This window comes from Propithecus coquereli, unplaced genomic scaffold (genome assembly GCF_000956105.1).
Source record: "Propithecus coquereli isolate 6110/MARCELLA unplaced genomic scaffold, Pcoq_1.0 Scaffold354, whole genome shotgun sequence".
NCBI lineage: Eukaryota > Metazoa > Chordata > Mammalia > Primates > Indriidae > Propithecus > Propithecus coquereli.
In genome coordinates this window covers 333,234-357,447 of record NW_012149219.1, presented here as the reverse complement: position 1 = coordinate 357,447, position 24,214 = coordinate 333,234, and the positions used below count along the sequence as shown (strand labels likewise).

Genomic DNA, 24,214 nt, shown 5'->3' with positions numbered 1-24,214 from the left:
CACAAATCATCCATAATCCAATAACCGTAGAAGCTATTATAGTTTTTTCTATTTTGTTATTCTGTTTTTCTTCATATGCATGTATCCTTTTGATCAAATATTTTTAATAGCCACACGAGAAATACATGTTCCAGTTTGGAAAATTATAAAATAAGCAAAACAAAAATGACTGGGAACTCCACCCAGAGATAAGGACCGTCATGCACGTGCTGACTTTTATAAATGGGCGGATCTGTTTATAAACTTCAGTGGGGCCAGCTGAGCCTCTCCGGGGCACAGCGGGGGGGGGGAAAAAGCCCTGAGCAGGGAGGGAAGGGCAGGGAGAACGACTCTTTCGAACAGAGCATCTCCACTGTTAGATATTTTGTTTTAAGCTTCCTGCTAAAATATCGTTTCAAGAGGGAGTGTCTCAAATTTAAAAATTAAAACAAAAACAAAGCATGAAGGCCACTCTGTAAATATAGAACAGCAGCCCAACCCACGCAAATTCTTCAACCAAGAAAATGTAATAGCAGCATAGTTTACACAACCCACCCAACACATAACAGGTCACTTATTCTGGAACAGTTGTCCTCAAATTAAAGTCTTGCCAGAGCCTTCCAGGGCTGCAGCTGCGGGGCGGCCGGCGGTGTGTCTGCCATGGGCGCGCCCCAGCACAGCAGGGTCCAGCCTGTGTCCTGGCCACTGGGGCCATACCCAGTCTCACCTTACACTGGAGGGAAACGGAAGTTTAGATACTGCTAAAGGGCAGCATCTCAGTGAGGACCAAAGAGCCTCTCAGAGCAGAGCGCCTGTTGTGTGTCACAGCCTGGAACAGACAGGGCCGCCAGCATCATCTTCATAACTCACTACGATACGGTCCCAGGAGAAGGGATGACGAGCCCCGGGAGGCCTGGACGGTTAGCGACTGTTCCACTCACCGCACCCTCCGCCCCTGCCCCTGAGCGACCCTCTGTGACGCCTTTCCAGGAACAGGACAGCAGGCCGTCGCTGCCAGCCATGATCGGAGGTGCTCTCTGCAGAGCCTGGAGCATCACATGGCGGGGTCGAGCCCCACCCTGGAGTCCTTGTTCAAGCCCCCTTGTCCTAGTTCTTTAAAAAAATACCAGGAGTACCATGCAGAGGAGGGAGAAGGCTGAAAGACAAAGTACAAGCCCTGGCTCCTCCCTTTCCCCTCCTGCTTGTCATGGCCACATCTCCCGCCGCTCCCCAGTGTCACCGTGGCCTGGATTCAAGGGGACAGTGGACCCCGTGGAGTGGGATTATGAGTTGCACCAGGTAAGTCGGAGGGCTGGGCTCCCGCTGCTGGCACATGGGCCTGGGGAGGAGTCCTTCCTGCTGGCCCTGGGAAAAGCACAGCTCCTGCACTTGAACCTGCCCGTTATTTGCTCCCATGTTGCTGAGTGTAGCGATCACGTTTCCAGCAAGTAACACACGTGGGCCCAGAGCCCGTAGCCGCGCTTGTTTCCGTTCGTAATACTTGCAGTGAAACAAGGTCATCTGGTGCTGACTCATGAGGCTGTTGTGAACTACGTTACTGTGAACGGACATTCTAATCATCTCTGCGCCTTGGCAGTAATTTGACATTTTCGGGGAAGGTGTGCAGTGTGCATTTGAATACGTATGTGACCCACTGGTCCCAGGGAGGCAGAAACGCCGTGGGGAAGGGGACTGATTTCTCCCTGGTCTGAGTCACCGCTCTCCCCACCGCCCCGCTCGCTCCTGCGGAGGGATTCCCACGTGCTGCCCGTCCTCCTTGCAGCTCCCACTTCACTCTGTCCTCTCCTGGGAAGTGGGTGAGACTTTGACGCCATGGGTAGAGAGGAGGAGAAGCACTCTCTCTCTCTCTCTCTCTCTCTCTCCAAGAGTCTCTCTCGTCCGAGTTGCACGGTGGACCGAGGGGACAGCTGTCTGCCCACAGTGAAGCTGCGGGGTCCTCCCGGCTGTAGGGGCGGGGGACACCTCGTCCCCAGCAGGGGTGAGCTCAGCAGCCAGTGCTGCCCCTGCCAAGTGACCCAGATCCTAGAGAAAAACATCTCACTTGCAGACACACAAACACACAGAGTTCTAGACTTGAGATTCCACAATGAGGCCCTTTATTTCCGAGCTGTCAGTGCTGCACAGATAAGGTCACTTGGGACACAGGCGTAGTGTGGAGTGTCAGAGGGAAGCGGGTCAGCAGGAGAGAGGGCAGGGCTGCACGCGCGCCGGCCACGTGCTCACGGGGAGGAGAAGCGGCCACAGAACAGGATCCCGCGGGTCCCCCTGTGCTGGATGAAGAAGAGGAAGGGGCGGTCGGCACAGAACCTGGGGGTGATTCTGGCGCACCGCAACATCATGACGGCGGCCGTGGCAGCCGCAGCCTCTGTGCCCTCCTCGTTGACCTCCACGAAGGACTTGTGCACGACCTTGGACAGAAACAGATCTCTCTTGGATGACATTCCGGAAAAGTCCGCCCTGGCCTGCTCGAAGGCGTCGGTCACACCCAGGCTGCGGAGGACATCCTCCATGTCGTAGTTCTCCTCCAGCTTGAACCTGGGGAGGAACACTTCCACCTCCTCCTCGTCCATCACGTCTGGCCTCGTCCACTCCACGAACTTCTCGTAAGTGATTTCTTTTTCCACCTAGCAGGAGAGAGCAGAAGACCTTAAAGCCGGCGGCCGCGATGGGAACGCCGTGCCGCCTGGCGGGGTGGCTGCGGGGGCGACGGCGCTAACGCGCGAAGCAGTTCAACAGCTGGCGGAGCCCCCCAGCGGAGCGGCGCCAGCCGTCGCCAGCGCGCCCGCCGCAGCTGCGCTGTTACCGTCATCAGGTCGCTGTTCTCGTCCGGGAGCATGATGACCATATTCAGCTCCTTGCCCACATAGGGAAGCACCAGAATTTGGGTGAATATTTCTCCTACATAGGTGATGCTAAAAGTAGATTTCTGAAACATCATTTGCACGGGTTTCCTCTCGCTCTACAAAGGAAACAGACAAACATTAAGCTGAAACAAGATCCAGCTGACACACTGGGCAAATCCGACGGAGCGGCCCCTAGGAACACTTGGTCCCCAGCCTCCAGGACACCCTGGCCACCCCGCTCTGCTGGCACGTGTTCATCTCCTCACCCCCCAGACGCCATGGTGCCTGGGGGCAAACCCGACACTTCTTTTCTCTTGGTGATCTCAGTCTCCTGACTTTAAACATAATTCTCAAATGTACATCCCTGGCATGGACCTCTCCTCTGCACGTGGGACTCTGATATTTTACTGCCCACTTGCCACGCACATTTGGACATAAAGGAAACTCCCGGTGTTGCCTGTGACACTGGGCTCCAAAGACTCCCTTCCAAGTCTGCTCCATCCACAACTCTGCCCCTCCCAGCTGAGGGCACCACCGTCCAGCAGTCAGAAGCCTGGGAGGGCCCTGGACTCCTGTCTGTCTCAGGCACCCACGGCTGACTCATTAGCAAATCATATTGGCTCCACCTCTAAAATATTACCCAAATCTGACATGCCCTTTCTACCTCCACGGCTAGCAGCCTGGCCCTGGAGTATCACAACGCAATCCTGCGATTGTTCTCCACACAGCAGCCAGACCACGTGGCTCTTCGGCTGGACACCCTTCCCTGGCTGCCCCCAACTCGTAGCAGGAGCCCAAGTCCTTAAAACGACCTGTGATTGCAACAAGAGCTCGTCCCCCTCCCTCTCCCTTCGTTCGGCGGCTGCAGTCGCAGGGGCCTCTTGGTGGTTCGGGGGCAAACCCGGCTCGCTCCGCATCCAGTGCCTCCCTCCTCTCCCCCGGCCTCTTTCTGGTCTGTGCTCACACACTGCCTTGGCAGGGAAGGCTTCCTTAGTAGCTCTCACCTGCAACAACGCCCCCACCCCAAACATGACCGCCGACCCCTCTGTAGCATCCACCACTGTCTGACACGCTCCCGTGTTCCTGGCTGGGCTCGCTGTCTCTCCCCCAGGGAGACGCGAGCTTTGAGAGCGCAGGCGTGCTTCTCGGGCTTGGCACACGGCTGTCACAGCGCCTAGCACAGTGCCTGGCCCTCAATCAACTTCTGCTGCATAAATGAATAAACAGGTAAAATTCACACAGCTTACTAGAAAAAGCTGCAATGGTTGCCAGCGCATCCCCAGCCAGACAGGGAGAAAAACTGGAGGATGGTGGCATACCCCATCCAACAGTCCTCCTCGGTTCCTGGCTCCTAGCGCCTCTCTGAATTTACTAAATGCCCCGCGACAGGCACAGTCGAAGGCACTGTGTAGTCTCCATGTCTCTGGTATAGCATGTTACTGTGTATGAAATGGAACACACCACAGACGCTGCTGCCGTAGCTTCCTGCCTTCACCTTGCCGAGGCTGGCCTGAGCTGGCCTGAGCAGCCCCTGGCCTCGGCTGCCCCACTCTCTTCCTTGGCCAGTGACCAGCACGCTTTTTCCTTGACTGGCCAGAGAGTAAATATTTTTTGGTTTTGTGGCCACACACAGTTTCTGCCACAACTACTCACCTGCCATTGTAGGATGAAATGTGTAAGTGTGGCTTTATTCCAATAAAGCTTGATCTAAAAAAATAGGCAGTGGGCTAGCTTTGGCTGCAGGCTGTAGTTTGCTGACCCCTGCCTTAGACAATTGCTCCCCAAACCCCTCCAGGGCCCAAAGTCTCCAATTTTGTAATATAAAAGGATCCGATCTTAGTTACTGGACGATTCACTAAATATGCAATTGTGTAGATCAATTCTATGTCATTTAGCAACAAGAAATTAAAATGAAAATGCATATCAATTCACAATCTGTGCCCTTGGGGGCAAGCCCCCCCATAGGCTGGGGCACCCAACACTGCAGCCCCTCCCCCTCTTTCTCCACTGCAGAGATGAGAAAGCAAGAGAGGACCCGTCCCCAGCCCACACGAAATAGTTCTGGCCTATGCCATACAGAAGGAGGGTTTCCCTCTCTGAATACAATGGCAGAACCTCTGAGGGGAGAAGGCTTAGGCCCGGTCCGCTCTGTCCCTGTCCTTCCTTGCTGCCTGGACTGCAGTGGTCTGGGCCATCTGGTGACATGAGGAAGAAGGACCTGTGCTGGGGACGGTGGAGCAGGGAGAGTGAGGCGGCCCCTGGGGCCGGCCGCCAGCGCCAGGTCAGCCTGGGTCTGCCCCAGCTCCAGGTGAACGTCTGTGAGCCAAACTACAGAGAGCTGGGGTTTCTGTTATCACATCCGTCTTGTTAAAGATTAATTTCAGGGAGAGACAGAAATTTGCCAGGGGAAAATTGGACAATTCATTTCAGAATAAAGTTCGAAAGGAAATATACATTTCTTGAAGAACTGAAAGGTCGCTCTCAAGTTGGCCTGGAAGAGCTAATGAGTGATCAGGAATACACTGCATTTGTGCAGGCGCAAAGAGCTCTATAATTAAAGACGAACAAACGCGCAAGAATAAACTGGATTTGGTGAGAGAAAGAGGAAGCACCATTAGCAAACAGCATCTTCCCAGCTAAAGGTGGTTAAACTCAGCACCCACCTACGTGTCCTTTTGTTTGTTTGAAAACAAAAATCTGTACTTATGGTGCCTTTACTGTCAAGAGGAGGCTGAGTATCGCTCCTCGGTTTGCCATTCAGGCAGCGCCACCTGCCCGCTGTGCCCAGGCGCCCGCGGGAGGCTCAGCCCGGCAAGTCTGGGGAAGACGGGCAGGGCGCGGCGGCGGCTCAGAGGGGGCCTAGGAAGGGCAAGGGCTGGAAAGGGGACGCCCCGCAGAGCCTGGGTCCTGGTGGGAATAAAGCTAGAGAGGTGGAGGGAAATCGGCGGGATCCGGGCCCACCAAAAGCCTCAGGCACCGTATTTTAAAGGAGTTTGAACTTCAGAACCTTAATTAAGCCAAGAGCGACACCACCAGGCGTGCCACGTAGGTGGCAGGAGGGCAGGTGCCGGGCTGGGGCCGGACGCAAGCCCAGAGCATGCGGGGACACGTGGGGGAGGAGCAGGGTGACAGAAAGGCCCCAAGGCCGCGGGGAGTCCGGGCCACCAGCTGCACAGTTCCTTGAGGTGGACTGGTCCCGTGTTTTGGAAAGCGGGGTGAACCAGCCAAGAATCTCCTTTGCTATTTGCACAATACTCACCTTGCTGACTTTAAATGGCCTCTCCTTGGTCTGCTCTTTGTTAAACTGTTTATCCCAGTTTCCTTTGAAGTAGATGGCATTCACGAGAATCAGATTAGTCAATGAATTCACGGAATCTGGGGACAGGAGCTCTGCAATTTTACCTAAAAGGAAGAATTAAAGAGCTCCTTAGTTCAAATTTTGAGTTTGCTGGTGCACGACACCTCAGGAACGACATTGGAACCGGGCCGTCTCCTTAATTAGTGAGGTACGTGGATAACCAGTTTCACTGTCCCTCAAATGTAAAGGGATACTTGTCCTTAAAATAAAGCAACAAAAACCGTAAAAGGTCTGGTAAAAAAAACACCATCATTTGAATAAAACACACAAAGCGAACAAGCAGATGTTAACACGTGCAGGATGAATTCACAACGTAGGAGATACAAAGGAACAACTGGTGCCTATGACTTAAAGACAGGAACTTAAAAGACTGTCAAAAAGACAGGTGGTTACAAGGTGTTACGAGCCTACAGAACAGTTTAAGAACTGCAGGTAGACGAGGGCATGGCCAAGCGTCCCGCAGCAAAGCATGAAAACCGCCGTGCGTGAGCTGTACCACAGAGGGAGACAGCTCATGACGCGTAACAAGAATCTTTTCATGCTATTTGTGAAAGGAAAGGCTATACTAACTAACATTAACACCCCCCCCAAAATATTAAAAATGTAGATTGTTCCAGAAGAAGTATACCAACTACCTGAGAGGCATCGTAGGTACATTGATGAAAGTAGGGAAAAGCTGCAGAAAATGTCATACATTCTAAAGTTTCAAAATGTCAAATACTGATAACAATTCAGAAGCAGATTTTTAAAGTTTACAGTTATCTAGAGAAACATAATCATTCCTGTTTACATGTGACAGTCTTGTGAAGGAAATGACAGTAAGACTGATTGAGATACTATTACAAACAGAATAAGAATGTATTTTCACCTTCTGTCTTTTCCGCCACCCAGGTGTTTATATGTTTTCTAGACTCCTCTGTAGCATTGATAAAGTCGAGCTCTCCCATCTCTGCTTGGTAGAATTTGTGGCAGGAATCTTTAAAAGACTAGGAGAGACAGAGCAACATAACTGCATGGCTACTAAAGTAAAGAACACCAACAGCTTACTTCTTCATTGTGCCAAATCAGAGAATCAATAACTTGATGATTTACATGTGTAATTTACAAATAAATAGAAGGAATTAACCTAAAATCCAACTTTTTAGTTTTTAGCTTTTATTTCGAGACTGGGCTCTATTGTCTGGGCTGGAGTGCCGTGGCATCATCATAGCTCACAGCAACCTCAAATTCCTGGGCTCAAGCGATCCTCCTGCCTCGGCCTCCTGAGTAGCCGGGACTACAGGCACGCGCCACCACATTTAGCTAAATTTTTCTATATTTATGTAAACATGGGATCTCACTCTTGCTCAGGTCGGTCTAGAGCTCCTGGCCTCAAGTGATCCTCCTGCCTCAGCCTCTCGAGTACCTCGGACTATAGGCACACGCTACCACACCTGGATAATTTTTAAATTTTTTGTGGAGACAGGGTCTCACTCTTGCTCAGGATGGTCTCAAACTCCTGGCCTCAAGTGATCCTTCCGCCTCAGCCTGCCAGAGTGCTAGGATTACAGGCGTGAGCCACAGTGCCCAGCCTTTAGCTATATTTAACCCTAGCTTATAAAGTAAATCAAATCATGGTATGAATATCAAATAAACTTCGCGAACTGCTGGATACTTAACGGGAGTAACCTTGCATCAAGGAGGTAGCTGACAGGACATGGTGACCAGCTGCAGTTACACTGTGTGGCACCTGATGATAAACCCTTGCACGAGCTGGGTGGGGTCAGCCCAGCAAGGGCCGCCGCTCGCTCTGTACCGCAGAGCGACACAGTAGCCAGGCTCTACGGCTCCGCAGGATGGGGAATGGGTGATTCCGCGCAGCGCCCCCACCCAGCAGCACCTCCCCAGGCAGCTTTCTGTGAGGACACCTGCGGAGGGTCGGGGGCTCCCGGCACAGGAGGCTGCGAGTGCGGCTGAGGCACCAGCGCGGCTGAGGGACGCAATGTCGTTTCATTCTGTATTAATTAGCTGCACTGGAATTCAAATAGCTGCCTGTGCCCAGTGGCTGCCGTGACGGATGGCTCAGTTTTAGACTGTTAACAACTCTCAAAAAAAGTTCAAACTGTAATTTGCTAGCGTATTCTATGAAATGATGTTAATGAACACCTAGTTATGTCATATAAAAGCTGAAAATGTGGTGGAAAATAAGTGCGCTGGAGTGACTAGTTATGTTGACAGCGTACTCTGGGATGATTTCCCAAACCTTCATTTGAATAGCTCATGGCTAAATACTGAGTTCCCCTTTCGAGAATCACGTTTATATTCCAGGAGCTCACGTTTCTCCTGCAGTGCAGCATCAGAGACAAGTTCTACAGCACATTAGCGCCGGGGCCTTAGAAAAGTCGAAGGGTCTCTCTGTGCCTCCTCGTCCTCCCCTGTCCATGAGGAGACGGCGCTAGCTACACCTCAGAGGGTTACTTCGAGGACCAGATGGATTACTTTCATTGTTACTGTCTCATGTGACACTGCTGAAGTCTCAGTGCGGGGCAGGCACTGCACAAGGCGAACCTCACAGAGCATTTCATTTAAGCCTCACGGGGTGTGTGCTTTGCCAATTTCACTGCACTGCTTCTTGATCGATGCTTTGGAAAAACCTTTAAATCTCTCAGTCTAAGAAAATAGTCTGGAAGTAAACTGGTCACTCACATATTGGTAACTTGGCATACCCTTGGATCATTTTTACAACTTTTAAACACATTTGAAAATAACTGTCTGCTATTTGTTACTATTTTATAAGCAACGAATTATCACACTAAAGACATATCTAATTATATGTTGTGCTTGATACTGGATTCTTGTAACACTAAATTAATGAGAAAGAACTGACTGTTTCTGATCTCTTTATTTTATATTATAATATCAAAACAACATTTTAATATTTTTCTTTTTCTTAAAGTATCTACCAACAGGCCGGGTGCGGTGGCTCACGCCTGTAATCCTAGCACTCTGGGAGGCCAAGGCAGGCAGATTGTTTGAGCTCAGGAGTTCAAGACCAGCCTGAGCAAGAGCGAGACCCCGTCTCTACTAAAAATAGAAAGAAATTAATTGGACAACTAAAAATATATAGAAAAAATTAGCCGGGCATGGTGGCACATGCCTATAGTCCCAGCTACTCGGGAGGCTGAGGCAGGAGGATCGCTTGAGCCCAGGAGTTTGAGGTTGCTGTGAGCTAGGCTGACGCCATGGCACTCTAGCCAGCGCAAAAGAGTGAGACTCTGTCTCAAAAAAAAAAAAAAAAAAAAAAAAATCTACCAACAAAGAAAAAAGGAAAATTAAAGAAAATCAGCAATCCTTTGTGTTTGTGGAAGTTTTGTTTTTCTTTATATAGATGGCTCTAAGAAAAGACAATAACTAGAAAGTAGCTAAGACTAATAAAAATACGTAAAACAAGTTGTAAAAGATCACACTATAGTATAAATCTTACCAATATATGACCTCATGCTTGTCTACATTCACTTTATACCATTTTTTTAAACAATTAATGTGGATTCTGAAACCAAAATAATGGAAAAAAAATCACAGAATAAGATTGATATCCCAAACATACAAACAACTCACAAATCAGTAAGAAAAAAGGCATACACAGTCCGATAGAAAAATGTGCAAAGGATAAATAGGCAATTTGCAGAAATACATATATGCTCAAAAAACATAAGAAAATTGTTCAATCTCATTAAAAATCACACTATAAAAGGTGACCAGCGTGCGGTGTTGATGATGATGGGTGCAAATGAGCACGCTGCTAATATTCCTGGAGGAATGTAAACAGCATTTTGAAGAGCAGAGCAGCAACATTTCTTAAAATTTCAAAGCTTCACTTCTTCCTCCCCTCTACAAATCCACCTTGGAGCAACACATGCACATGAGCTCAAAATCACATGCAAAAACACTCACTGCCTGTGACAGCCCAGACTGGGTTTGACCTCAATTCCCACCAGCGAAGGACAGGTTTACTACACTGTGGTACGTCCATGGTTAGGCACACAAGACAACAGTTCAAAAACATGAGGTAGAGCCACACACACTGAGATGCAAAGAATTTAAGATACATTGCTAGGTGACAAGAAACAAATTACAAAACCATGTGTGTGGTATAAGGACATTCATAGCCCACACGGTTCTTGCTGTGCCACGTGTCCTCCCCACCGCCACCCCGCCACCTTGATTGCTTTAGTGAGTAGCAGCAAGTATGACTTACTGAGAGGAAGTCACAAGACTTTTCCCCAAAGAGCTTGTTGGCCGTTCTCAGCAAGTACTGAGTGCCAGTCTTGTTCACTTCGGCGAGAAGTGCCTGGAAGCCCTGGTGGACATCTCCACCTCCGCTGCTGTTGGTTAAACAAAGTGCCTGAAATCAAAAAAGAATAAAAACACACAACTTCAGTAAGCTCTGACATCGGGAAACAGGGACATCACCAAACTCGGCTTAGCAAGTGTTCAGATCCTTACTACCGCTTAAAGGATCCATCCAACTGAAGACCAGGAGTGTCTTGAAAGCTCCCTCCCTGCACCCTGCCAGTACTGGCACGAGCAGAAATGCCCCTCCACAAACCCGGGCTCTCTGCAGTTTGGCTACAAACAAGGCCACCAACCAGACCTCCCGTCTCTGCAAATGGGGGCCACTCCTGACATCGGAAGTGCAGCTGGGTCTGTGCTGGCCCCGCCACTGGCTCTGACCAGCAGAGTTCAGCAGAAGTGATGCTGTTCCAGGCCAAGATCCTCTTTAAACGGCCTGGCAGCTGCCACATTTGCTCTCTCGAACCCCAGGCACCACGATGAAGGAGTCCCACCTATGCTGCTGGAGGGGAAGCTGCATGGAGCGTCCTGAGGAGGTGCCGCCATGTGGGGAGAGCTGCTTGGAAGAGAACGGAGGCCCCAGACGAGAGAGAGGCCTTCGCGAACCAGTTGCCCACTGAACCAGCCGCATGAGTGACCCCAGCCAGCACCATGGGAAGCAGAAGACCTGCCTGGACTGGCCGCAGGATCAGAGCAACAATCACCGTTATTTACAGCCACCAAGTGTGGGATGGTTTGTTTCGTGGCAGTAGATGGCACATGCAGCCATCTAGAAGTGGAGTTCCACCATGACAAAAACCTAAAATACGCGGCCCTGGCTTTGGACGGAGGCAGCCGGCGGAGGGTGGAAGGACGCTGGCGAAATCACTGCTAGCGGCTGGAGAAAGGGGCCGTGGTGTGCACCAGCAGCAGTGGACAGACAGCGCCTGCGGTGGCAGGGACGATGGGCCACCTCCCTGTGAACCTGTGCATCTGGCCAGGGGCCAGGAAGGGCGTGGCTTCTTCCAGCTGCCTGGGATGACACATGGGAAGAGAAAGAGGAGCTAAGAGGGAACTGTTCCGCTTTCGAGCAGAATTTAAGGAACTATTTACAACGCAGAACGTGCTGGGTGGAAAAGAAAAATGTTTCTTATTCCCAGCCTCTCCAGGTGGCCAAGGGTTCTAAAAGAAATAGCCACAGGGCAAAGGTCAAATCCCAGGTGCTGGCCTCAGGGTCAAGGTCCGGATCTACTTTGTTAACCCTAAGGCAGCGCCTCAGAGACCCTCGGGCCAGACAGGGGGCTGCTGAGCATCTCCAGGACTCAGTCCCACGGCACCCTGACTCCAACACGGAGCACTGTCCCCAACAGGTTTGCGTATGTGGCTTTGGTCCAGGGAAGCAGACTTTAGGTTGATGGATGGAAATCCCATAGTGGTGTTTAAGGAGTTGTGACAGCTTGGACTAATAGGGGAGACAGCTCAAAGTGGGGGAGGCCCCTCTGGGCCCCCACTTCCTACGGGCGGGAGGTGGGCCGAGAGCAGCGAGCGCAGGCCATTTCTCACAGAGAGTAAAGGAGCTGCCGAGACCTGAGCCAGGCACACGGAGGGCAGGCGGGCAGTAGGGCTGAGCAGTGACTCCGGGGAGCCCTGTGTAGGCTCCTTAGGGAACACCCGCTGCTCTGGGGCTGCGGGGACCGGCCACGCGCGCCTGGCTGGGTTTCAGAATTGCCGTGGTGCGGTGACTGCAGCGACCCTCCCCACCTCCTGTGATGGGCTGAATGTGTTTCTCCAAATTCACGTGTTGAAGTCCCAACCCCCAGTGTCTCAGAATGTGACTTTATTTGAAGACAGGGCCTTGATAGAAGTTAAAATGAGGCTGTTAGGGTGGGCCTACTCCAATCTGACCAGTGTCCTCATAAGAAGAGGAGGTGAGGACACAGACACACACAGAGGCAGGACCACGCGAGGACACAGGGAGAAGACACCATCTGCCAGCCAAGGAGAGAGGCCTCAGGAGAAACCAACCTGCCGACACGTGGATCTCAGACTTTTGGCCTCCAGAACTGTGAGGAAACAAAGGAATTCCTGCGGCTTAAGCCCCAGTCTGCGGTGTCTGTTACGGCAGCCCTAGCAAGTTAATATACCTCCCCTCACTATCTTTTTAAAATGAAAACAAAATTCTATTTGCACATCGAAGACTCTAGGAAATGAAGACATGACGAGGTTAGCAGAGTTGATGGAAGACACACCCCGGCGCGCTCCCGGCTGCGCCTCCCGCGATGCGTCCGCCGACAGGACCACGGCTCCCTCTGTGAGCCGCATTCTCGCGCTTGTTCTTTTTCTTTTTCTCCGGTCTGGGAATTCCGTGCTGGTGGGCGGCTCTTCCTCTGAAAGTGCTTCTTCCTCAACATGCTTCTTTTTATCCTTTCTCTGCACAGACGTCTCCTCTTCTTCTACCACCTCGTCTCCTTTCTCTTCTTCGACTTTAATTTTAATCTTGGCTTTTTTTCCACTTTCTTTTCAGTAATTTCATCCTCTCTATCTACCGGTTCTATTTCGCGTTTCTTAGAACAGGTTGGAAATGTGGAGTCACCAGAAAGAGGACGAGTCTTCACTTTACATTTCTGTTCACATGTTTCTGCTTTTGCTCATGCCTTTTCTGCTCCGCTTACGGATCGAGAATCATACGAAACAAAAAGCACACCGTGCCGAGATCCGGCTCTTCTGTTCAGCCCCCTCCTAGTTTAGCGCCAGCTACAGCCCGGGCTCTGCGGGCTGCTTGTACTCTCCTGTCCTCGGAACCTCCTTCAGCTGTTTATCGCTTTTGTCCTCCATCAGGGCTGTGAGTGCTGCTGATGCTTCTGCTGTAGCCTGAAATTTCTCAAAATGTGCTAGCTTTGTTATTTTATAGCTTTCTCTGGAGTTTCAAATTCTTTCCATGAACTATCAACCTCTTGAAGATTCTTCTCACTTAGAACCTTGAAGATGACAGACATTTCAAACAGCACCAACACGGTAAAGCCGGGTCAGGGCATTGCACAGCCCGCCGTGAGCTCTCATCCCAGCGCAAAAGGACCGACTTCGCAGCGCCAAAGGCCCGCTACGCCACGCCTGACAAAGCACAGACCTACACGCCTTCCCGCAAAGAATCAGAGCACGACGCCTGCACGTTCCACACTGAACCGCCCCCCGCGGCTTTCGAAGGGAGTGTCCACTGCAGTTATCCCACCCTGTCTCACCACTGCATGTCTGAGGAGGTTAGGGGGCAGATAATGGTCTCTTTTTAGTTCATGAATCTCTGCACCCAAAGAGCCACACGGAGGAGCTGCAGCTGAAGAGCCTCAACCACTCCTGTTCCTTCTGGACTTCCAGCCCGAGCCTGAGCCCAGGGTGGGATGAGCCTTCAGGGTCCTGGGAGAGCTGGGAACCGTTAGAGGCCAGAGGGCAGGCAGCAGCAGGATGGGTGGCCCCGAGGAGCCATGCCTGTGGTGTTCGTGGCCTTGCTTGGCCCTTCTCAGATGGACCCTGGGCTTGGAGGTGTGCCTGCCTGCCGCAGCAGGCCTGAGCACGCGGGACACATGCAAAGGCTTGAGTCACGCTTGCACTCCCAGCCGCCTGCCCTCTGGGAGAGCTTCCTCTCGGAATTCCGTTACTGTGCCTACGGGAGCCCCAGCCGCCCTGCCAAAGAGATGCATATGGAAGGCCCAGGAAGGGCCTTCCCCAGCAGGAAGGCCACAGGGAAGGGGCCTGAGGTGTCCTGCTGAGCCCCCGCTGAAGCAGCCACACGAGGGACCCACCCAGCACCAAACGGAGCAGAGGAACCAGCCGATCTACCCAGAATCAACAAACAGAAAAGTGTCATCCCAAGCCACTAAGTTTTGGAATGTTGGTTACTCAACAACAGATAACTGAAACACTACGGAAACATTTTTTGGCTGACAGGTGCCATTCTACGGGGATTTTACACATAAATGAGAAAATAAAAATTTCTAACAACCAAAGAGCAGGTGACAATATCCAAAGAATATCACAGGACACAACCTGAATGGTGACTCTACAACTATATACAAACTCGTGAGCAAGCTAAGCCCGGTGGGGATGAAATCACTCATTCCTCTGAATCAAGCCCCCCTCCCACCCGAGGGGTCAGAGCGCTCTGCCCAGGGGTAGCCTGTCCGGGCCCGTCAGCTCTCCATATTCTGTGACACCTGCAGTTACCCGTCCAGAGCAATCCTTCGGGACTTGGAGTGTGGAGGACGAACCAATTGGCAATTAACAGTACTTACTTTTGCCCTGAAACCATACCTGGGCCATCTGGGCAGCCGTGTTGCCCTTTGCCCCCATGGAGACCATCGCCAGGGCGGAGGAGATGCTCATGGGTGAGAAAAACACATTCTTGGAGCTGTCTTCACCCAGGGTTTTCAAGAGGTTTAAGGCGAAGGTGCCATTTGCTTTTGTGAGGGCATCCATGGTGGGGACCCTGGAAAGACAGATTCACAGTGAGCGTCACGCAGCGGGCTGATGCGCGTTCACGCTGCCGCCGACGGCCACCACCGACACTCTGGTGCAGTGAGCAGGCAGCGACACACACAACACTCTGAGCGTTTCTTTTTGGGGCCCTCAAAATTATTTTGTGCGTTTCTAATATTAAGCATAAAAAATGAACAGTCGTGTTTAGAATATGACCCCATATGAGGACATGTGCCTGCACGTTTGCCCGTGAGTAGGGAGAAAGAGTGGGAGGGGGCACAGGAGACCCTTTGCTGGAGTCACTTCCTCGGAGCCAATACCTCACTTCCACAGCTGTTCTTCAGGGTGCTGTACGAGCTTAGAAGTGTGGTGTTGTAATTTGAAAATGATTCAAAATGCTAAATTCACTCACAGAGTTACACAGGAAAAGATGGCTGAATGTCTTCATAATGTGGGAGAGGACCCCATTTTAGAGCAGCCTGAAGCCTTAAAATAAAAGATGATAAATCAAGCCACGCACAGAGATGCATGCAAGCCTCATGAATAAGCGCCCGCTGACTCTCAGACCTCCGTCTAGGAGACCTGTGCAGGTGGCAAACCCCAGTTCTCAGCTGCGCTCCGAGGACCTCCTGCTGTGCGGGCCAGCCGCCATGTCGCACTCTGGAGCACAAGGGCACCTGGGCCGTGCACTCACGGCACCTCACCATGCAGCCTCCACCCCGGGGAGCGGGCACGTGCCCACCTCCACCTCCGGACGCAGGCTCCAAGGCTGGGGCCAGGCTGCGGGCGTCTCGACAATGGGCCACGCAGCCCTGCCAGGGCCCAGAGCAGGAACACGGCCAGGCGGCCAGGGCAGGGTGAGGTGGGTTCTCTTTGGGCCAGTCGGATCACAGAATCATAAACGTTCAAGCACATCAGGTCTTTAGAGGTACCCACTATCGACTCCCCATTTCACAGTGGGGAGGGCGAAGTTCACAGAAGAGAAGTGAGATTTCCGGGCCAAGGAGTGGACGAGCTAACTCAGGGCCAAGGCCTTGCCTCTGGGCTCCTGCTCGAGAAGAGCCTGCAGCCTCGGGAGACAGCGCAGGGGGCAGACGAATGTGGCAGGGCAGGCGGAGGGTGACTCTGGGGCCCAGAGCTGCCTGCTCTGACACGGCCCACACATATTTACTAAATCGCTGTTTCCCCAGTCAGAGAATGCCTCCGAATCACTCACTTGAGCAGTGGGTGGGAACCTCCAGAACCAGGAAGGGAGGAGCCAGGCAGCTATTTCCAGGCTAGCGGGGAGAGGGAAGGAGGCGCCAGACTGAAGGACCTGTGAGGTGGTGATGAATTACCCCTTCTTCACCGAGCGGTCCTTGACATTCGCAGCTGTGTTGACAGAGCGAGGGCCGCAAAGATAACCGGGTCCTGATCCCTGCAACCTGAGAGCGCCCCCTCGCATGGCAAGAGGGACTCTGCAGCCATGACTGAGTCAAGGCTGCTGAGATGGGGAGATTATCCTGGATGACTCAAGTTGCTCTGAAACGTGATCACATGTATCCTTCTAAGAGGGAGGAAAAGGGAGAGATGACAGAAGCAAAATGAACACTAAAGCAAGACGCTGGCTTGGAAGACGAAGGGTCCTTGAGCCAAGAAATGCGCGGAGCGCGCTGCAGCAGCTGCACAGAGCAAGGAAAAGCACCTCGTGCGGCCCCTGGACCGCAGCCCAGCAAAGCTGATTTGAACTCACCACCCGCAGAACTCTGAGAATAAACACCTGTTGTTTTAAGGCACTGAGTTTGTGGTACTTTGTTTCAACAGCCACAGGAAACTAATACAATAACTAATATACCTGATAAATCTTGTTTACTGTCCTTGTTTAAATATTTTGTTTTCAAACTCTTCTTTGCTTGTTATAGAGAAGACTTGGGGCTCTCGGCACTCCTGGTTTGCTGAGACTTTCCGTATACACCTTAAGATTACTAATTTTTAATGAAAGTACAATAGAATGTACACATCACTAAAATTCTTCTGAATCTACAGGATTCTTTGGCCATACAGAAATAACTCCAGGATTTTGTAGAGAACATCAATATAAACAAAAGTAGCCACTACATGAAACTGAAGCAACCCATTTCTCATTCTTGGATTCTAGATCAGCAAGAGCTGCCCACTTACCAACTTTAGGAAAAACAATTGGTAAAACAAGAAAACTTCTAAGTTAAAAATTAATAAAAAAGGAGATACTCCAAAGCAAGAAACACAGCCTTAATGTCAAGACTCAAACCAGTGTCTGCGGACTACTCGTCACACAAGCTCTTACCCGGCCTGGGGACAGGGACGCTTCTGACTTTGCCCGTAAGATGGCTTAGCTCACAGAGAGAGGCTGCAGCTGTCCGGTGCGCAGTTAAGTTTACGACATACGGACTCTCCAGACTCCCGCGCTACTGTTTTACAAGCCTCAGTTTTCCATTAACCTCATTCCATCCTATACATACTTTTCAGGTTCCCACCTGGAACAAACCGAACGCTTCCCAAACCATTTGTCCTTGTTCTTCTAACTTGGCCTCGTGGACAAGTGGCCGAGCTTTTGGTAACAGATTGAGTTAAAAATGTCTGTCATTTCATCTTGGCATTGCTTTGGTCTGATAGCTCTGGCAAGGCCAATACAATTCATGAAACAAATGAGAAGGAAAATTATCAGGAGACAAAAAAAGCATAGTTTGATGTTCTACCTGAAAAGCAGCCAGAAGCAATGAAATACTCTCAAAACTGGTAAACAAGGAAATAAATAATGGAGTACAATGGGCTACAAAAAGATAGGAAAAACAGACCCCAGCAGAACTATGTGCAAAGAACATTAGCAAATTACCAAAACAAATGAAAGAGAGAGAAAACAATAGCTAATGATTACATTTAAAAGTTTCGATTTCACAGAAAAATAATAAATACCAATTTTTTAGAATATTCTATGTGCGAGGTCCACATTAGCACTTTTCTTGAAAGATCCTTACAACCCTGTGAGGCAGGTGCTGACAACTTCTGCGCTGAAAGCGAAGATGTGGAGCCTTATCTCTAACAATCTGTAAGTGGCCCAGAGGACCGGGGGCTACAGGCAGCAGAGCGAGGCCGTTCACTCGCTTCATCACCATGGCACACGGCCTCCCCAAGGAAAGCAAATGAAAGATACCTTTTCACACCGTGAACTTCGCAAGTACAAAAACCATTCATTTCCAACACTGACAAAGACAGGCAATGCGGCTCATCCTATGCAACTGATGCTTTAAATTGGGACACCAATATTTCCTGAGTATAATGTAGAATTATGTTTAAAAAAGTAAAATAAAAGAAGGAAGAAAAGGAAATGTCACGAAAACATACCATCTGAATAAAAAATAACACTTCTAGGAATTTCACTGAAGATAAAACTCACAGGTACTGACAAAAATTTTATACACAAAATAACTATTGAAGTACTTCATATGCCACAGGAAAAAAAAAATCTTTAAATACCCAACAACAGAGAACCAGTTAGATTCTGTCACATCCACGATGGAATCTTAAGGGAAGTAATCACAACTAAAATCAATTGTCATGGGACTGTACAGGATTACGTGGGAAAAAAGAAGATACAAAACCAGAAGTATAATTTAATCTTATCCATGCAAATTTGGATGAAATATACATATAAATGTAATTTCTATAAGTGTGTATACTCTATAAATGTACGTATAATTTATAGGCAGAATGGAAAGATATCCTGTATACCAGATGTTTCTGAGTAGTGGATAATTTTTAGGTTTTTTGCATTTTTCTGTATTTTCACATTTTCTACAGCATGTGTTATTTTAGGGGGTTTTATGGTTAATTTTTCTTTCTATGAAATTAATATAAACACATTTAAAAATCAAATAATGCTAAAAGAGATATTACAAAAGATAACAGGCTCCCTCCCAAGAGGCAGTCAGTTGCAGGTCCTTTTGCTATTTTCTGTGATGTTACCTCCATCTTTCTACTAAACACATGCGCACTGCTATTTTTGACCTAACAATATTAGATATTATCTATTGCCTTCCTAACTTAGGGGCCAGGAATCTGGTTCTCTTCCGCTGCTCCATCCACACGTTTGCTTTATTATAACTAAACAGTAGTCCATGCCAAGCCAGAGGGGCGGAACAGGACCCCATTTCCTGTTTTCATTTAATGCTGCTTTGCCTTATGTGAATGCCTTTTCTCATGTTCTTCAGTTTTCTGTGCACTTATCACAAACATTCCCCAAATGTTCCATAGGTCAGTCAAACCCTTTCAGTAATTTTGTTGTTGCTGTTGTTGTTGTTGAGACCGGGTCTCACTCTGTCTAGGGTGCAGTGGCATCATCATAGCTCACAGCAACCTCAAACTCCTAGACTCAAGTGATCCATATTTTAACGTGTCTGATTTTTTAAATGCTTTTATGCATCTTTTAAGGCAAACAAGAATTCCACAAACTGTAGTAAACATTTGAATTTCTATAAATCTAATAAATCAAGATTTACAAGTATAGTAGGTTAACCTCTCCTAAGATTTTCAAACATGTTTTAAAAATATACAAAACAGTACAATGACTACAAAACTTATTTCTACACTTGTACTTAAGTCTAGCAAAAGGTATTAATTAATATCATGGGTTTAACTTATTTTTATCTTTGTTATATCTTTCTATACCTTTCCTAAGGTAATAGTAATGTGTATTTTAACGGTTTCCTAGGGGTTACATTAATCTCAATCTCATTCCTTCTCTGCAAAAACAAGGTTTGAGTCATGGTCCTTGCACGTCCTAGCTGTTTCTCAGCACAGGACATCCACTTTTTGTAGCCAAGCACATTTGACTAATTAGGGGAGCTTTGAGCTTCAATCCCACCTTCACTGGGATTTTACAAGGCCTTGGCCAAACACCAAATTTCAGTTTCCCGTAGCCTGGTGTCCTTTCTTAAAAGGAAATATTATTTGAGTTTTCCTCTGAGTTGCATAGCCCAGAGTTCTATCATAAAACTTGGTCTTTTAGTTTAATTTTTAGGCCTTTAGGTTGGTTTGTACAACTACTGTGCTTGTTACCCTAGGAACCTCTAACAACCAACTTTTCCCATAGCAATCTTAGACAAATGCAAACATCACTGAATTCTTTCATGCCTTTTTAAAGTTTATCTTGTTTGCCTCATTTGAACTTATTAATGGGCTTGATTTTTTTAAAAAAGCAATGTATTTCGATTAACTGATAATGTTTTCTTCTTGATGCTCAAATTGCCCTAACTTGACTTGTAGGAACCTCTTTAAATTGGTTATTCCATTTCCAAACATTCTTGCTTTATGGCAAGGAGGTCTTACAGGCCCATTTTGGATTTTCCTAGTCAAAAGACGAGGTGTCAGCCCCTCTTCTGGTTCCTTTTAACGCAGAAGAGTTGTAAAGCACAAAATCTGAATATTTGGGGAGTACATGCAGTTTTGGCACTGACTGGAAATACTGCTGCTGTTGTCAGGCACACCAGTGACAGAGCTGGGATAGATATTTCTTCTAAGTCCCTCACATATCATGCTGTAAATAAGATTGCCATTTAAAGTCCGATATACCTCGCTCTGCTAAAACACACTTGCACTCAGAAGCTTTCATCTAGGCTGCGATTTTACTATTCTTTGATAATATGTATGTGTGGCCATCAACCATTGTTTATCAGCCACGGTATTGAAACGGTTCCACTTTGGACCCGTTGCTCTGTAGAGCGCTGCATAGCTGTTTTGTCCGAGATACGTCTTTGCCAACAATACCTTGGGTTTGGATTCCAGGATCTTCCTGCTGCATGGTTTACTCCCTTACTTTGATGGAGCAAATTGTTCAATAGTTTTCTAAGACAGAATACAAATATTCTGATTTCTTGTATTTCTGGAAATGTCCTTATCCTACCATTCCATATGACTGGCACATGGGCAGGGTCTATGATGGTTGCACATCATGATACCTCTGAATCTCTGAGCCATGTCCTCCAGACTGGCTCTCTGTTCTTTTTCTGTACCTGGTATTTGTCAGGTACAAAAGTCTGCGACTGACCTCATCCAGGACTTTCCGACCTTCTCCATGCGTGGCACACACAGGAAATGGTACCTGTATGGCACTTTGAAGCAAGGCTACTTGATGCACAGGTGACCAGCCCAGAGCTTTAGCCACCCTGTCCCACCCCAGCTTCCCCGAGTTGGAGGGTTCCATTCCCTCTCTTGGACTTTCCATAACAATGACATTTTGTTCTATTTTCTGCAAGACAGTTCATGATTTTCTCCTCCAATCCTCTATTGATTGCTTTATTGACTTAAGCTATTGTACTTTCGATTTTCAAGGACTCTTTCTTCTCTGATGTTCCTTCTTTACAGCCTTCCTTTTTTTTTCACCGAAACCCCTTCTGCTCCCTGCATTGTCTTTCCCTGGGGTCCTTTTGCTATTGCGGTTGGTGTTTGCTTTATTTTATTTAGGTCTCTCTCTTTCATACCTAGGCTTCCCAAAAATGCCTGACGACCCTTGGACGTCAGTCCATACTTATGAGGAAAACACAAAACAATGCTGGAAATTCTGCTGACACGGCAGGACATGTCAGCTGAGGGCTTCACTGCAGTGTGGTCAAGGGATCAGTAGCTTTTTGGTTGAGGAACCCTCCAGTCTGGCTGCTGGTGGTGTTCTGGAAGTAGGCAGGGCGGAAGCTGGGGGTGGGGGGCTTCTACTGGATCTGTCATCCCTTCATGCAGCCCAGTGCCTCCCCACGGTGCCTGGAGGTCCCTGAGTTTGAGCATTTTCATGATCACTTTGCAATAACGAATAATATGTAAACACTTAACAATCGATCATATATAAGGAGATCCTAATCCTAAAAAGAAAGAAAAACCATTAAATTTACCAATAAATTTAGTGGTAAATTTAAAGTTTACCACTAAGATATTCCAAACACAAAAAAAATTATAAACGATCTAGTGAGATTTTTATGTCGAGGCCTTCCTATTACCCATTCAGTGGCTGCGCCAGTAACAAGGCCGCATCTTTCACAGATCACATTGCAAACTCGACACCGTTCAAGGGCTTTCCAAGTACCCGCTTCTTTAGCTGAAGTAAATAAGACAGCCAAGTGTCCGTCACGTATACATGAAAACACATAACCATATGTATGTACACACATATATGCAAAATTCATTGGGTATTTCGAAATTATTTACTGCTTTAGAAACAGTATACCTTTTAAAAATGAAAACAATATTTAATCACAGACATAAAAACTGGATATTCATGAACAATTTTATATATTTTTTTAAACAAGTCCAAACAAATCTATCCTAGCATCATTTTTTTTCCTATAGCATCACCAGTAACTTTAAGCAGGTAATGTTCATAACTGATGTTATGCAACTGATCACATCTTAATAATTTTTTTAGGTGTCACTATATAATTGTGCTTTTTAACTTCTATTAAGGATGTCTTCGTTTTCTACAAAATTTAATAACCATTTAAAAATAGTTGTAATGGAAACTTGGGCTCTTGCTTTGTCCCTAACCTTAGTTTTCTTACGCAGTGTGTGTGTGTGTGTGTGTGTGTGTGTGTGTGTGTGTGTAACTTCTCTGAGCAGCAATTGCTTAACATATAAATAGGGGAATTACTGTATACATTTTATTCTTTCTTCGGATGTCTTGGCCTAATCCCGGGTCCAGCAAGCTTGGAAATGTAAGGTGTGTGGTCTTCCGTGGGACCTTACATGTCCACTTCAGTACCCTTATCATCAGACACATAGAAAAGAATGTTGATTCTGTTCATTCTAATGTCACTCTGCTGTTACTGGTCTAAGTTAACTGTAATATGCTGAATTGTAATGAAATGCCTTGGATTGGAATTGCCCTTATTTAATCTAAATCGTTAGTTTCTGTAGTCAAGTATGATCAAAAGTGCCTTTCTCTGTGATGGCACCAAGTCACGACAGATGCAGTTCCTCAGAGGTGGCCATGAAACAGCCTGACACACCCCATCTATGCTGATAACAGCAGTCACTCAAGTTAATCACGGGCTCCAGCACTACCCCGTGGTCCTCAGGACCTTAATCCAAAGGTTACTTAACAGGACAGATCTCATCTCTTCAGTCCCTAAACCACACCAGGAAGCAAAGAGGCAGCGTGGTCGGGCGGGGCACATTCCTGTCATCAGGCACAAAGGTCCAGGAAGCAGAGTGCCCAGACTGCCTCAGCTTCCCCCTCCCATCTGAGTATTCCTGATAGCATGTGAATATTAATTTTCTATACGTTTTCTAAAACTGAGCTGTAAGGGAAAAAAGGAAGAAACTAACTTAAATGCCAATTTTATCTAGCAAACTCCAAACACGGTTAAAGTTTTCCCCTTGTCCTCTTTGCCTTGAAAACATCAAATCTTGTAATATTTTGCCCGCGGTGAGTTTGATTAAAAAAATAGAGCAGTAACAAGATCGGGAGTGGTCCTCACGGTTGTGTCCACAGGCCGCAGCGACCTCCAACAGTGCTGCAGAATTTGCCCAAGTCCCGAGCCGGCCGGCGGGCGAAAAGGCGCAGGAGGACCGGGTCCCTGCCCTCTCCGCCTCCAGCCCTCCCAGGATCCCAACGCTCGGCGCCCAGCGGCGCGAGCCCGCGTCCTGTGGGTCGCGCGGCGAGAGTGTCACCCGTGGCCTCTGGAAGGGCGGGGGATGTCACCCGTGGCCAAGGGGCCAGGAGGGTCACCTGTGGCCCGGGGGCCCGGCGCAGCAGCCGGAGGAGAGGCTCTGCGCCGCCCCCATCCCGCGCCGGCCGCCTCCTGCTCGGGCGCTGGGCCTGCGCGCCCGGGTCGGGCGTCACTGGCCGGCCCGGCGACCACGCACCACTTACCGGGCGGCGTCACGGTCCGCTGCTGCTGCCGGCGCCAGAAGGGAAGCCGAGCCGGGACGCTCAGCCCTGCCCCGCCCCGCCCCGCCGGCCTGCGGGGGTCACGGCCCCGCGCGGCCACGCCCACTCCTCGCGGCTCCGCGCCCGCGCGCCCTCGGCCCCTGCGCGTGCCCGCCGCCCCCCAATCCCCCGGCGCTGGAGCGGATAACCGAGCCCGCGTGTCCGAGTGGGTCCCACACCAGACACGGACTCCGGAGTCTCGGCGCCGTGGCCGGGAGCGAGCGGAGCGGCTGGCAGGAGGCGTCCGACCCGCTCCGGGCCTCACACGCCCGCCGGGCGGAGGCGGGCCGAGAGCGCGGG

At 49.1% G+C, this 24,214-nt stretch overlaps 1 protein-coding gene across 1 annotated transcript; it reads right to left on the bottom strand.

Moving 5' to 3' along the window:
• Positions 1 to 2,086: 2,086 nt before the first annotated feature.
• SERPINB6 (serpin peptidase inhibitor, clade B (ovalbumin), member 6) lies at positions 2,087 to 23,897 on the bottom strand. Its single transcript, XM_012651384.1, has 7 exons — positions 23,858 to 23,897; positions 14,818 to 14,992; positions 10,439 to 10,585; positions 7,070 to 7,187; positions 6,103 to 6,245; positions 2,804 to 2,959; positions 2,087 to 2,624 (listed from the first exon to the last, which is right to left on the bottom strand). Exons 2-7 carry the CDS (start codon positions 14,980 to 14,982, stop codon positions 2,220 to 2,222), a joined length of 1,134 nt encoding a protein of 377 aa, XP_012506838.1. The 5' UTR covers positions 14,983 to 14,992; positions 23,858 to 23,897; the 3' UTR covers positions 2,087 to 2,219.
• Positions 23,898 to 24,214: the final 317 nt, after the last annotated feature.

Coding starts and splice junctions, on each gene's coding strand:
- SERPINB6 (XM_012651384.1), bottom strand. CDS start 14,982: ATGGATGCCCTCACAAAAGCAAATGGCACCTTCGCCTTAAACCTCTTG. Junction 2,960..6,102: donor GGCCATTTAAAGTCAGCAAG/GTGAGTATTGTG, acceptor TTTCCTTTGTAG/AGCGAGAGGAAACCCGTGCA. Junction 2,625..2,803: donor AGAACAGCGACCTGATGACG/GTAACAGCGCAG, acceptor CTCTCCTGCTAG/GTGGAAAAAGAAATCACTTA.